The sequence below is a fragment of the Berghia stephanieae genome, chromosome 4 (genome assembly GCF_034508935.2).
Source record: "Berghia stephanieae isolate SIO BIC M18660-M18661 chromosome 4, UCSD_Bste_1.3, whole genome shotgun sequence".
Lineage (NCBI taxonomy): Eukaryota > Metazoa > Mollusca > Gastropoda > Nudibranchia > Aeolidiidae > Berghia > Berghia stephanieae.
In genome coordinates this window covers 20,187,859-20,203,951 of record NC_088363.1, presented here as the reverse complement: position 1 = coordinate 20,203,951, position 16,093 = coordinate 20,187,859, and the positions used below count along the sequence as shown (strand labels likewise).

At 33.8% G+C, this 16,093-nt stretch overlaps 1 protein-coding gene across 1 annotated transcript in view; it reads left to right on the top strand.

Moving 5' to 3' along the window:
• LOC144970192 (ATP-dependent RNA helicase dhx29-like) overlaps positions 1 to 15,733 on the top strand; it is a 40,900-nt gene extending 25,167 nt beyond the window's left edge. The window contains exons 20-31 of the mRNA XM_078909580.1: positions 316 to 405; positions 1,374 to 1,513; positions 2,341 to 2,514; positions 3,193 to 3,397; positions 4,128 to 4,352; positions 4,937 to 5,073; positions 5,812 to 5,902; positions 7,084 to 7,287; positions 9,152 to 9,301; positions 11,382 to 11,513; positions 13,150 to 13,246; positions 14,129 to 15,733. Coding sequence (XP_078765706.1) covers positions 316 to 405; positions 1,374 to 1,513; positions 2,341 to 2,514; positions 3,193 to 3,397; positions 4,128 to 4,352; positions 4,937 to 5,073; positions 5,812 to 5,902; positions 7,084 to 7,287; positions 9,152 to 9,301; positions 11,382 to 11,513; positions 13,150 to 13,246; positions 14,129 to 14,187 — 1,704 coding nt within the window. The 3' untranslated portion in view covers positions 14,188 to 15,733. The remainder of the gene's footprint in view (positions 1 to 315; positions 406 to 1,373; positions 1,514 to 2,340; positions 2,515 to 3,192; positions 3,398 to 4,127; positions 4,353 to 4,936; positions 5,074 to 5,811; positions 5,903 to 7,083; positions 7,288 to 9,151; positions 9,302 to 11,381; positions 11,514 to 13,149; positions 13,247 to 14,128) is intronic.
• Positions 15,734 to 16,093: the final 360 nt, after the last annotated feature.

Sequence of the window (16,093 nt, the reverse complement as noted above, 5' to 3'; positions counted from 1 at the left end):
TACATCGCTTTAAATCTGGGAAGACGGTAGAAAGGCATTAGACATGTCTTGTTGGCAAATACAATGCCAAAAGGTCTATAGAAGGATTTTGAGCACAAAGCATTCTGTGTTAGGTGTTTTGTTCTTTTTTTTTTTTGAAGCTTTTATATTCATTTTTGTACATCACAATTTACAATCCACATCTTCTAGCAGCTTTGTATTCGCAGAGAAAAATAAGCAGTTTTGTGTGTCTGGTTCACACTACAGAAACCTAGATTAACTTTGGCTCTTGGACTATTTTACCTTTAATTAAAATCTTATATTGATAATTTTCAGACCTCATTGGACCCAGACATATACTCCCTTCGGACACGGAATGCCGTGACGAGATTGAACTTGAATCGTATTAACTTGGATTTGATTTGTGTGAGTTGGGTGATGCTGTCACACGATAGTAAATCAATTTTTTTTCTCCTTCATGATTCTGGCAATTTTGCATTTATTATTTTACACATTCTATTTTTAATGTAACATGGCATTAAAGGGCTGGTTGGAGGGTCGGAGGCCACAAATCTCTTGATAAATGGGATATTTTCAGGGTTTTTGACAAATTTATTATTTATGAACAATTTTTATTTACAAAAAACATGATATGCAAATTTATAGTCACCTATGATATTGCCTGAGGGTGTTTATTCACAAATAGATAAACAAACAAACTTGAGCGTTTATTTTGTACATTATACACTAAACGTGCTCAAAGCGATTTACAAGTGTTCCCTAGTCAATAGCAACACGTAACATGTTGGTTGAGACCTGTTGGATGATATTAAATTTTTTTTTTCTGATAGTAAAGAGCTTTTTCCAAGAACTCAATTATGCGACTCAATTTGAACAGGAATCAAACCCTGGAACTTACACACCCACTTGCTTTACACTCAAATGTACCCAGATTGATCCTGTGTGGAGTTGAGACTTTTTTCTAACCCCTCCCCCCTCTCTCTGTCCCCCAGAAGTGATTGGGTAGCTGGGTCTGTTAGATCTGGTGTTAATTACTTTGTGATAGACTAGCGTCTTTTCCAAAGGGTAGCAAGCAATTGCTATTGTCTGGAATAAACTCCAGCTCTGTAGTTTCTGAAGGACTACTTGATAGTCGGTAGCGCATCTTTAAAGGTCTCAATATTGCTGAGAAGCTTCATGTCAGCAGGTTAGTTGTTCCATAAGCGGAACATATTTGCCAAAAATGAGTCAAGGTGACTGTCAAAATTAGATGAAGGAATATTGAAAACTTAATCCTATTCATTAATAACGGGTCTTTATAAAATTCATTGTAATCCCCTCGTAATTTACATCTTGGTAGAGCTGTTGACTTTATTGAAAATTACTTCCACCAGGATCTTCTTAAACATCTGGACACAACTAGACCATTCTGTGATGTTGAAGGAAGTGCTCTTGTCTTTCTTCCCGGTCTTGCTGATATCCAGGATTTGTATGAGATGCTGTCATCTGATAAACACTTTAGTAATGCAGACAGGTAGATGCTGATTCTCTTTCTCTCTGTTGCTCTCTCTCTCTCTCTCTCTCTCTCTCTCTCTCTCTCTCTCTCTCTCTCTCTCTCTCTCTCTCACTCACTCTCTCTCTCTCGCATGCGCTCTCTCTCTCTCTATTTATCTATGTCTTATGATCTCCTACTCAATGGATCTAAAACCCCAAAAAATATTCATTGTCTGCCTGTATATAAATTTATGATTTGTTGCCTCAAAATCCATTAGTTTGCCCTAAATTTTGTCTTCTTTTATTTAATAGACACCGCTATAGATTCTCATTATGCACCTATACCCTCCTAAACTATTGTTTTGTTCTCAATTTCCAGCTATACTCTGTTGATGTTAATTTATCTGTATTTAAGAAATACTGATACAACTAGTATTTCTATCCATTATTTAGACAAGAAATTGAAGCTTCAGTTTCATCCACAAAGATAAATGACGTGATTGTCTTTGGTAAACTCTTTTTAAGCAGTGTGGAAGAGGGATGAATTTGACACAAAATACGATGATGATTCTACCAAATTCATCATTTACACCCACCCTCTAGAAAAGGGTGAACTGAAACGTCCACAACTTGCATTCTTCAATTAAATTAAAACTTATATTCAAATTCATCATTTCTTTAAATCCTTTGTAAGCTCCAAGAAGCAGCTTTTGCATTTTGATTATTCATCATAAGAAAGACATTGTTGAAAAAGATGCTTTATTTTCCTCTTCCTATTAAAAATAAATAAATTGGATAACAACTTTTTCATGATTTTTTTTGAATTGCTGAAGCATTAAAACCTGTTCATCTCCTTTTCCCTCCCAGATTCCAGATATTTGCCTTACATTCAGTCCTGTCTGGTGAAGACCAAAGCACAGTTTTCAATGTTCCACCCAGGGGTGTGCGTAAAATAGTCCTAGCTACCAACATTGCTGAGACAGGCATCACTATTCCAGATGTGGTGTTTGTCATCGATTGTGGAAAGGCTAAAGAGAATAAGTGAGTTGCATTGTATAGTCCAGTTTCCTGTTGTTCATCCCTGAACTTTGAACATATTTGTGATTAATCACCTCCTCTTCCCCCCTCAAATGGTGTTACAGACCTTCCAGTCATATTCATTTGTAGGAATTGATATTTTTCTCTTAATTCATATTTCTAAACAACAAAGTTTAGAACTAAATTCATTAAAAGGCTATTGATATGTGATTGAGAAATTAAGGAGCAGGCACTGGTATAAGATAAAAATCTGAAAAAGAGGCGTGAAAAATGCAAGAAAAAAAAAATCCAAAAAAGCAGTATTTTTTGGAATGTTTCTGTTTCTTGCACACTTTTTCAGATATTTCTTTTGATGATATGTGACCAAAGTGCTCAACAGTACATTTAGTCTGAAGTAATTTAAAGTGAAAAATTTTATCTATAGAAGGTGATGCCATGCATTCTAGGGTAAGGTTCTATCCCCTTACCCTATGTCCAACCAACTAATTGTTTAGCTGGTGAAAAGTACTTTGTGCTTGACTAGTGCCTCATCCAACGGTAGCAAACAGCAGTTATTGCTCGTTTTACGCTACAAAAAAAAAAAAAAAAAAGAAAAAAATATTTATTCTGGCTTTTGTTTGTGAAGACCACTTTTTTTCTTTTACCATTGCTTGTTCTAATTCTATGTATTTAAAATTCTAGATACATTGAATCAAGTCAGATGAGCACTCTTCAGGAGACCTTTATTTCCAAAGCAAATTGTAAGCAGAGGGCAGGCAGGGCAGGCCGTGTTAGGGAGGGTTTCTGTTTTCGAATGTTTACTGGAGAATGTTACAACGGGATGAAAGCCTACACAACCCCTGAGCTGTTACGAGTTCCACTGGAGGAACTTTGTCTAAATATCATGGTGAGAGGAATCTTGTTGAGAGGTTTTTGTTTTACGAATTTTTATTTTTTACTGCCTTGTAGTGAACAAGGGTAAAATTTGTAGTCCAGCAAGTTTAATTGTGGCTCCATACAATTGTATTGTTTTGTCTTTGTCGTGATACATGGGTTTTATTTAAATACAATATGCTTGACACGTTTTTGACTTTATCTTTCTGCGATCAACTTTTGGTTTGTATGATAAAAATGATTGAGACAGATCTGTGATTAATTCTATATTTTCTGTCCAAGTAAAATTAATAATTGTATCTCATACAGACTATACCTAAGCAAGAAATAGAATTGAGGTAACCTTTAAAACTGGTAAATTATTAGAATATCTTTATTGACGAAATTGTCAAATATCTGTGTCAACGTGTACTTATATTCAGGTCTGATAATCCAAATGGTTATGGAAATTATACTCTCAAACCAATACCAAATATTGTCTATTACAACAATGTTAAAACAAGCCCATAATTGCATACGGTTATCAGACTTGCTAATATACACCTTGGCCTGTACTTTTAGAAATGGTAAGGAATACATGTCATTTGACAGAAATTCAAATCAATTTTTCCTGTGAATTATGATTTAACATGATTCCTAATCATTTTTATTGCTATTGACTTTTCCATTTCAAAACTTGTAAAACTATTTTTGTGTTAAATAAAGTCTGAATGTTTCCCCCCTCCCCTTTGCTTTAATGCCAGAAATGTGGATATGGTAAACCATACGACTTTTTGTCAGGGGCAATGGATCCACCACAAACCAATGCTGTCGCTAGAGCCATGTCACTGCTCAAAGAAGTTGGTGCTTGCCAATCTGACAACACCACTCTCACACCACTTGGCCATTACCTTGCAGCACTTCCAGTTGACGTTCGCATTGGAAAAATGTTGCTGTTTGCTGCTATATTTGGATGTTTGGAACAAGTGGTTAGTCTCGATGAAATGTTCTCATCTTTTTGTATGTTCAGTAATTAGAATTGTTATATTTTTATTCTTAAGGTTTCACTAATTTGGTATGTGGTAAATTTTATTTTATCAAGTCAACATATAAGCTGTCAAGTGCGTTTTTGAGAAATGAACTAATTGGTTTAGCAAAATAGAATGAGTAACAACATTATAATCTCTTATGTTTCAACGCAATCAAATCTTTATGGAAAGCTAGGAGTTTTTCTTTCATTTAAATTTAGTCAATTTCTCAATAACCAATTTTTGGTATCTTTAAATATTTTTTTCAAGAATAATTTTTTCTTTACACTGATAAACACAGATTCATAAGGTCATGTCAATCATTTCAATCCCCATTGTCTCCCTCATTCCACCTTTAATTTTTAAAAAAAAAAGTGTCCTATGTATAAATTTCTAAATGCATTTCCCTAATTTTCTGTCACCTTAAAACAGTGGCTAATGGTGGAAACATTGTTTAGTTTCACCACAGATGAGGCATTTTACTCATTTTATTATTTTTATAATTTTTTTTGCTCATCCAGGGAATTATATAATCTTCATTTCAGGCTGTAATTGCGGCAGCTATGACAGATAAATCACCATTTGTTGTTCCACTCAGCAAGAGGTCAGAGGCGGATAGTGCCAGGCAATCTATGGCTCTAGCCCAGTCTGATCACATCACTCTATACAAGGCATACCGAGGGTGAGGCTTGTCACATTTGTTTAGTTGTACAATAGAAGGGATACCAAAAGCCCAGTTGGTAGAGTACTCGAGTCTCATGAAAAAGTTTTAGATTCAGGTGGAGACAATTTGGTTTTCTAACCCCTCTTTCCTTACAATAGTGATTGGCTAGCTGATTCTGGGTTAGATTAAGTTAAACCAAAATCATGTTCAATTTTAAAATTTAACGTGTGGGACATTGTTATGGAAAGAATTAATGTGACATTGATAAAACACAATAATAAGAGACAAGGGAAACAATACATAATGTCATTGCTTCACTATAAAAAACCCCGACATTTATGGGTGCCTAATAAATATACCCTTCCCTGGAATTTGATGCACAGTGTGTTTTATCAGGAAATAATTGGTATTTATCAAGCCTCTAATTTTTGTTTCCTTTTTTGTATTACTATGCAAAGCTTTTTTCTTGGCTTTTATAATGTTGAACATTATTTCACACCACCATTTCTATAGACCTATGGGATTTCATTTAAGGATGATGCTTTTTCAGATAATTAAAAGAGACCCTTGCTGTACCAGTGGTCCGTTGATATTTATAATTAAGTATCTAATTTAGGAGTAACTGCCTTAGAGTCAGACAAAAATGCAAAGAAGGATTTCAGTTTGGTCGTGTGGTTACAACATCTCTAGCTTTTCTTCTCTTTTTTCCTTACTCAATCATTTGCGAAATCTTATAACTTGCCATTTTATTTCCAGATGGTCAGAGTCAAGGTCAAAGGGTAGAGGAGCAGAAACGTCATACCTAACCAAGAATTTCCTGAAGAGGTCCATTTTGATGGATATTGAAGTGAGTCCACAATAAGGATATGATAAGATAATGTTAACATAATATATCTCAACTAGGGCGAGTTAAGATTTGACCTCCTGGATTCCCTTTGTTACCTTTGCTATCATTTATCTATTCCATGTAGCTTTGCATCCTTGATCAGGAATGTGACCGTTTAGTTTTGCTCCAGACCTGTGAAGGTTCTTTTGCTGAGAGGGAGGCGGTCAGGTGGCTGTATTTTTTTAAAATGAGATATGATTTCTTTTTGCCTTATAGATAGTCTTTTTTTTTCTTCTAAATTGTCATAAACCTATTAATAATATGTATCTTGTTTGTATCCATTTGCGTGTCTCTATATCTTTTGTTGCGGATCCAGTTTTATGTAAGGGTATGATAGGATATCTTTGAACGGAATACAGAATTGATAAATTCTGAAAGGTTAACATTATAACCACTCTGGTGACAAACATACAAAAGTGAGGAAAATTTAATCAATACTTACCACCTGCTCCTGACTTTCAAATATAGAAGCAAGTAGCAACATTTCCACAATATAAACGTCTTATGGAAGTGGTGCAGTCAATGATGTCCAAGTGGTGTTGTCAGATTGACATATCTCAACTTCTTTGAGCACTGACATGGCCTTTGTGGCCATATATATATATATATATTATATATATATATATATATATATATATATATATTATATATATATATATATATATATATATATATATTTTGATGTTAATTTGTCTTTACATAATGTGGTAAAGCCGATATCTCCATCTACTAGGTAAGAAGATTGCATTAATTCAGTTCTCATTCTTTCTTATAAATTTGATCATAAGTGAGATAGACTAAGCAGACACTTAGAAAATGTTGTAGTGTTCTTGGCAGTTCACAAATGCACCTCTCTTAAAGAATAAATATGACTAAATATATCAATAACAAAACAAGTTCTTATAACTGTTGCACAGTGGTGTTTCATATCAATGATGGGGAAATTGAACATTGCTTTGTGAAAAACAAACAAACGAAACTCTTGTTTTTAATGGCGGATAACGATTTATTTTTTTCTTAACAGGATTGCCAGTTAACAGTAGTGCCAGATATATATTTGGAAATAATGCAAATCTTTAAGATCATATTTATAACTCAACAATAACCCACTTCTTGTTATTATTTTTTTTTCTTCTTCCAAGAATGTAAAAGGAGACCTAATAAAACTGATACGAACCATCGGATTCATCCAGCCTTCAAAGCAATGCCAAGCATCATCCAGTCATCATGTCGGTGTCAGGGAGGAGGTCCTCAGTATATCGAAAGTCACTTCAGGCAAAGATGACCTTGATCCTGGAAATATAGCCATGATCAAGGCTGTTCTAACTGCTGGTTTATACCCTCAGGTACTATCAATAGTACTCTATCATCAGTACTCTGTAATCAGTAATCTATCATCAGTACTATATCTTCAGTGCTCTATCATCAGAACTTTATCTTCAATACTCTATCATCAGTACTCTGTAATCAGTTATCTATAATCAGTACTCTATCATCAGTACTCTATCATCAGTACTATATCTTCAGTACTCTATCATCAGTACTTTATAGTCAGTACTCTATCATCAGTACTCTATCATCAGTACTATATCTTCAGTACTCTATCATCAGTACTTTATAGTCAGTACTCTATCATCAGTACTCTATTATCAGTACGCTGGCATCAGTACTATAAAGTCAGTACTCTATCATCAGTACTCTATTATCATTACTCTATCATCACTGGCTGTGTCATTGATCATATCATTGAAATGGATCTAAAGATTGTTGAATTTGACCAATTCACCAAGAAAGAGTGGCTGATAGCTTATTAATCCCTGAACTAAACATTGATTTTACTTTATTCGTGCCAAATAATCAACCACAAATTTGATTGAAGTTTTACAAATTAAGACTCATTATAGATAAAGATATAATCTGTCTTAGATTTTATAACAAAGTCGGGAAATATGTTTTCTAAAATTGCAAATTGATAATTGAAATTTGAATGCATGAAAATGCAATAAACATATTTAAATGAGAAAATGTAATTGAAACATTTACTCAAAACCCTGTCATTGCTTCATTTGATATTATCATAGATAAGAAAATAAATTATAACTATTTTTTTTTTTGATGACCATATTGAAAAAAAAATTTAAAAATCAGAAAATTAAAAAGTGCGTTTGCTTCGTTCAAATTAAACAGAATTCCTGGATTTTTAACCTTTCTCTAAAATTTTCCACCATTATTAGTGTCTACCATTTTTCTATTAAAGGTGCTTCATGGTAAATCCATAGAAAAATCACCACCTTGTCTTGTGTCAAATAATGACACATGTTCTCAGTTGCATTGATTTTGGTGACATTTACATTTTTATGATGTCAGCCTAGACAGGCTGTCACCAAATGTCAAAAGTGACACAAGACCAGTGGTGACCTTGGATGAGTGCCTATCTTTTGGGTAGCGGATTAGGGAAAAAAAAAGGGAAATCAGTTCATAGCTCACTCTAGTAGAGTAGCCTATTTCTCTCTCTCTCTCTCTCTCTCTCTCTCTCTCTCTCTCTCTCTCTCTCTCTCTCTCTCTCTCTCTCTCTCTCTCTCTCTCTCTTTCTTCTCTCTCTCTCTCTCTCTCTCTCTCTCTCCTCTTTCTCTCTCAATCTCTCTTTCCCTTACCCAAATATCTCTCTCAACCACCCTTCTATCCTCGTGTTTTGTTTACAGAAGTCATAGAAAGATGATATATTACAATAAGCAAGGAGAATCGACTTAGAAAGCAATTGTTTAAAGGCTTATTTTAAATTTACAAGTTTACCTCTGTTAGCAGATGGACTATGTTTTGCAAGTTATTTAAGATTCATGAGTATAATGTATAAAAACTGCATGACCACTTAGTTGCAGTAACAAAGGTATTGTAGTGTTCTTTGTAAAGTAAAAACAAATGCTTTCTCACCTTTTGTCATAATCTCTTGATGTAGTGAGCGGTATGATTAATATTTTAAGCCTTTAAAAATTATTTTTGGGAAAGGAACATTCATTATAATTTATTAATTAATGCCGTATATTATATACGGAACTATGATATTATATTTGTAATTTTTGCATTTTTGTTTGAGTTTGCCTCATAGACATACAGTTTACTCCTATTAGACAAATTTCCATTATCATCACTGATTAAAGCACCATTCAAATCCAATCGTCAAATCACAATGTTTCGTTTCTTTTCACAAAGGTGGGCAAAGTCCTGACTGCTCCATCACTGATTCCAGATGAGGCCAAAGTTTGTCAGGTAGAAACATCTCAGGGAATGGCCCAGGTACATCCATCATCTGTCAACAGATTAGTAGATGCTACAGGGGCCTGGATGATTTATCATGAAAAGGTTAGTGAGGATTGTGAATGGGGCTGTATATTGTAGCAATGGAATCCAGTGCCGCTTTTTGGTCTTGTAGTATGATACCATAGTCATCGTTTACATATAGTCTGACACTAGAACCCTTTAGGACTGGCAGTTTTACGCCATTTTTTAGGTTTGTGTAGCGTCTAGTGAGTTGTAGTTAGTAGAGCTCAAGGAAACAAGTTATTTCATTGGTTGAACTATTGAATACAACTCACGATTTGTTTTCTTTTGTGGCAAAAGACTGGCCGTTTGACATCATTTTTTGGTCAGTGTCAGGCTTTAACTTTACGATGGCTACGATGATACTCACCCGACTTGTAGGTCTCTGATGGAAGCGGTGCAATGTTGAGTCTTTTGAAAGGGGTTTTTGTAATATTCAACAACACCTAGATATAAACAAACTAACAATTTATTTCTCCTTCACAATGCCATTGCCATCAACTGGCCCTTTGTTCACTGTCCCATTCATTCACTCCCTTGCACCGCTTTGCACTTTTCTCACCAATCCATTCACACTTTTTACTTACATTTTTCCACCACACCAAAGTGTAAAATGAGTGCATGGACGGTTACAATATTGCCATTGTCGACATGATTGTATAAGCAGTGCCTGTCATGTTGCATGGTGCTGTTGGCTTTAGATAGATTCCTTGTGCCCTTAGAATTCCAATCCAAAACCCACTGGGTCATACTTGCACGTAGCAAAATCTGCCTACTTTTACAAAAATTTTGTAAAATTACGAAATGTTGGCTCCATTTTCAGAACTTCATGAACATTTCTAAGTCATTAAAACTTAATGAAAATGGAAGTTGATGCCAGACTACATCATTTCATGGATATTAAAGTGTTATTTATTTCTTGTGAGGTTAAATTGTTCATTTTTAAAGTTAACTATAGACTACAATTTTTATCTCTACAAATTACGAATTTTAAATTCCAAGTAGGCAAGTCTGATGTAGTCATTTTCTCCTCATTCCTAAGAAAACGTTCTTCCTGTCTTTGGGACTATCTTTAATCTGATAATGAAAAAAAACCAAGTTTGTGTATTTTCTGATCAATTTGAATTTAAATGAAATGAACAATTTTCATATTCATAATTTCAGACTCTGATAAAGTGTTTGGGGAATTGAGACATAAGTTTTAGAATGATCTAGCAAACCTGGTACATCTCTGATATAAAACTAATCACTTCTTAACCTTCTTGTGTGGCTATGTGGTCATGTGGTATGACACATGCTTTCGGATCAGAAGGTCCTGGGTTCGAGCCTAGCTCGGCGCATAGTTGAGTCCTTTGAAAAGGCTCTTTACTCACATTTTTTCAGGTGTAAAATGAGTACCTGGCTGTTAACAGCACTGTGTCTGTCCGAAAAAAAAAATAGTAATATCGCCTAACAGGTGTCATGTCACGTCCTACATGTTAAGTGTTGCTGTTGGCTTTGAGTTTGAGCATGTTTAATGGATATTGCTCTAGATAAAAAAGCTCAAGTTAACCCCAAAACACTTTCAAGCAGAAGATTGTCTTAGTAACAAAAGAAATATGATCATGAAATCAGTATTTCTTAATTCCAAGTTGTTATTGATATCGCTCCATTTCAAGTTGTAGTCGAGTGTGGGAATCTTTCATACCATAAACTGATCGTAATTTTGTTGTAAACGAAAAGAGCTGAAAAAAAGATCTGTATTTGTAGATAACATGTTTTTTTTGGAAAAACCTTAAAATTGAATATTATGGATCATAAACACACTCATCTACGTAAAGAATGTGTCTTCTAAAATTTGGTTCTTCTCTTCTCATTGATTTGAGAACCTATTTAAACAATACGATTTTTAATGTCATAATGCATCCACAAATTCCAATCCTTCTTAAAGCATTTGGATTTACTATGAAGACTTTAGGAGTTTTGCAGGCCCGGTACCATAACATTATGTCACAGACTTGCTTTAAAAAAAATTGTCTTCTTTTCTATTATTTCAAAATTGTATCTATTCATATTTATAAAATGTTTAAAAATGATAGTAGAGTAATTCATAAACAAACAGTTTCAAACTTCTTTGTCCCAGGTAAAATCATCTCGAATTTATTTGAGAGATTGTTCGCTGGTTTCTCCATTTGCCCTTCTTCTGTTTGGCGGGGCCATTGATGTACAGCACACTCAAAGGGTGGTGACAATTGATGGATGGATCAAATTTAGGGTAATGGAAAATGATTATTATACTCATTGTATGATCCTTATTCTTGTCCTCATTTTTGTCCTCCTCTTTCTCCTTTTCTTGATTATCATCATCATCATCATCATCATTATGATAGCATTATCCAAATTATAGCCAGCAATTGTTAACACCAGAATAACGCTATAAAAACTGGGATAAGCTCTGGCTCCATGTGCATTAAACTAAAAAAAAAAAACAACCCCCCACCCCCTCCAAACAAAATGCTCTATGTTACAATGAACTCCCTTAAATTTAATTCTTCACATTGAGTCTGACTTTTGTGTTTGTTATCGATTAATTTTGTACAAGTTTTCTTTGCTTTACACAGATAACCAAATAGACTGACAGGTTTATCAAAAACATTATGATATTGAAAGTATGTTGATGGTGAAATGAAAGGAGTTCGAATGAGATCAGAAAAAATAGATTGTGTAGTGTGTAGGTAACACATTTTTTTTCACTAAAGTGCCAATTCCTGAATGCTTATTCGTCAAAGAGCAGCGATGTGATCTTATGGTATGACACCCATTTTCGGATCAGAAGGTCCTGGGTTCGAGCCTCACACAGTGCATAGTTGAGTACTTGGAAAAGGCTCTTTACTCACATGCTCTCACTGTACTCGGGTGTAAAATGAGTACCTGCTGTTAATAGTGTCCTCTCTGACAGAAAAAAAAATGTAGTATCGCCCAACAGATGTCATGTTTCATTCTACTTGTTTTGCGTTGCTGTTGGTCAGGGACCCTTTGAAAAGTGCTTTGAGAATATTTAGTGGATATTGCACTACATAAAAAAAAAAGCTATTTAAAAAAATCCCATTTTTATCTAGGAGAAGAAATTTCTGTATATCATATTTGTCTCTCTGAATGCACGGTTATTTGTGATATATTGCCTATAGCCAGAATTATGTCAGGATGATTTAGATGCTGAACATGAATTACATTTATAGATTAAAATGTGACACTCAAGCTAAATTCATGCTATATTGAGGACAATTAGTATCTTGAAGGGAGATAATTCAAAAGTTGAAACTTCTGATCACTTTAGTTTTATATTCACTTTTTGGCATCTGGTTTTCCCAGACATAGTACCAGATTAATTCGATGGGTCACGTATGGCCTCATTTCGCATTTAAGGCCTGTTTCTTTCACTAACAACTGGCATGTTGTCAAGGCTTTATTCATTATTTCTACTTTTCTCACCCAATTAACGTATCAGTCATGTCAAACTCATAGTCACTTTATGTTTTACACTACCAACTAGTCAATAAATCACTTTTGTCAAAATGTTTCTTTTTTTTTCATTTCTGCATGAAATCAGACTACCATCTAGTCAAAATCAATCGCCAAAAAAAAATTATCCCTAAAACTTGGATTGGTGGTCTTGCTATTGAAGCTATTTTTGGAACAAATTAGGGATTAGGCTGTGGTGTAAGATAAAAATCTGAAAAGGTGTGGATGAAACTGTGTCAGATAAAGTATGGAAAAAAAATACCAGAAACAAATGATCCCAAAAAATCAGCACGCTTTGATTTGGGAATAACTGTTTCATACACACTTTTTCAGAAAGATGTTTATTGATGGCATCTACTTATATTTATCTATTCAACCGTATTCCTCAGGCTGTAGCTAAGGCAGGCGTCATCTTCAAAGAACTGAGATGGGTGTTGAATTCTTTGCTAGAAAAGAAATTGAAAGATCCCGCACTTAATCTTTCAGGTAACAACAATTATTTTGTCTCCATTCCTTTAATTTGTCTTGTGGTCTTTGTCTAAGAATCGTGCGGCTATGTGGTCTTGTGGTATGGCACTCGCCTTTAGATTGGATGATCCTAGGTCTAAGTCCAGCTCTGAACAGTGCATAGTTGAGTCCTTAGAAAAGGCTCTTTACTCACATTCTCTCACCATACTCAGGTGTAAAATGAGTACCTGGCCATTTGCGGTAGCATTGTCTCTGTTGGGAAAAAAAATGTAATATCTCCTAACAGATGTCATATATAGTCCTACATGTTAAATGTTGCTGTTTGCTAGCGACCCCTTGTAAAGCTTTTTGAGCACATTTAGTGGATATTGCTCACATCTTTTTTAAAAGAATCAATCTGTGGTTTACATTCAGTGGACCACAGATACAACAGGGTTTGACAAATTAGGGTCATTTCTGTGATTATTAATATTATTGTTATTATTATTATTTTTAAAATTATTATTATTATTATTATTGTTATTATTATTATTATTATTTTTATTATTATTATTATTATTATATTATTATTATTATTATTATTATTATTATTATTATTATTATTATTATTATTATTATTATTATTATTATTATTATTATTATTATTATTAATTATTATTAATTATTATTATTATTATTATTATTATTATTATTATTATTATTATTATTATTATATTATTATTATTATTATTATTATTATTATTATTATTATTATTGTTATTATTAATCATATCATCATCATCATCATCATCATCATCATCATCATCATCATCATTATTTATGCTCAAAAGTATTGACAATTTTTCCACCAAATAAGACCGACCCGAGATGTTATTTGTCTCTTGTCTTTTCCTTCCACAGAGAATCATCTGATCGTTTCATTGAAGGACTTGATTAAATCTGAGAGGAGTTCAAGATGACAATAGCACAGTGGAAAATAAAAGCACTTAGTTGTAGTTTTTAGGACACTAAAATATTTCATTTCAAAAACTCGAGTAAAAAATTTAATAGTATGTTAAATTTCCATAGGTGTTACCATTATGCATTTTACAACACTACATGTATCTCACTTGTGGTCGACGTGGAATCTAACAACAATCTTCTATAGAACAACTACAGATTTCCTTGTGTTATTCTATTGTTCTGGCAACTATTTACTGACTCTCTTAACAATTTCAATCACAGATAAGGTATTTATTACAAATCTCAGGTTTGTGAAATAAATCTTCGATCAATCTATTCATATAATTGTTAGACATGTCCAGCAGATTGCAGTGATTTTTGTCAACATGTTGGCTTTGGCTTCAACGAATAAGAAAAAAATTGTGTAAGGTGCAGGACATAAGTTAGGAAGCCAGAATAAAGCAAACCTTATTAACACCTGTCCATTCAAGGATCATCAATGTAACTGAACTCTTTAAACAATAAGAACAACTGTCTAATCAGCATTGCAATACAGTACTTGCTGGATTCTAGCATGCTGAAGCTGGGGGATCGAATTTATCGACATATTAAGTCATTTAACTCTCTCCTTATCGGCTATTTTTAGAATTTCCCTTGAACATTCACACCCACCCGCCACAAAATAGACTTTTCCGAATCAAACAAAAATGTAACTAGTGCATTCTATACAGAATGTTGTTCAGCAAAATGATGTCTACAACACAGTTTTTAGTATTTATAGCTGTATTCAATGCATCTCTTTAGATTTTGTGATGGACAAGAGAAATCAGAATGAGAAAATTGTCTGTTGTATCGTAATGAATGTGACGATTTTTCTATGGATGGTAATGAAAGGGTTAAAAAAAAAAAAAAGAAAAAAAGATGATCTTTTATAAAGCGCAATATTCATGAAATGTGCTCAAAGCGCTCTACCTCTCATGAGCATCGGATTTTGGCAAGCTCGGATTCTAGCATACTTTTTGGCTTCTCCCGAGAGTGTGCTCGAATCCAACAAGTACTTTACTTGTGTAGATTTGGATTACATGAAATAGGGAAGGTCTCAGCCTTGAGAAATCAAATGATGATATCACAGAGATGACTGTGATTAGCTATTGTTGTGGATTCTATTTGCTGAGATACTTTTTTTGGGGGTGAAATTTTCTTACATCATTGAATGTAGCCCTCAACTCTTTACCCAATTAATCGTCACTAATGTGCTTTGCCTTACAAGCAAGTTGCTACACGAAGATTTGCATTCTGGGCACATTTTGTGCAAATATTTATCTCTGGGATTTAAATCTAGATAATAAACATTTGGTCTATTTATTACATGTCTTTCATCTTGTATTGACCGCTGTTACAATCTACAAGATATTCCAACACTAACGGGTATATGGTAATAAAACCATAAAGATGAGCCGTTAGTCATAAAAATTGCTACCTATAAAATATTACACTTTAACCACACATTACTTCACCATGATTTTGAATATTGCTGACTGTAAATAAAAAGGTGTATAACTATAAGTTTGTTTTGCGTTTATTTTTTTATTCCTTTAAAGAAAAACATCCAATATTATATCCATTCAAAGTTTGTTCATTTTACGAATTGATTCTTGTTGTATCATTTAATCAACATTTCTCTGTGCCGTTTCTTGAGAAGATTAAATCAACTGTTATATATTCTATTACGCCTTTTCGCAACAGCACCATAAGATCCCGTCGCCTAGGCATTCCATGAAGAAGGAATATAGATAGTTCATCAAACAGGATGTCAGATGTCAACAAGAATCACCTATGTTGTCCAAGTGAACAAATTGGGGGTTAATAACCTTGCCCTAGGAAAAAAACGGAAAGTGACTGAAGCAGGGCTCGAACCCAGAA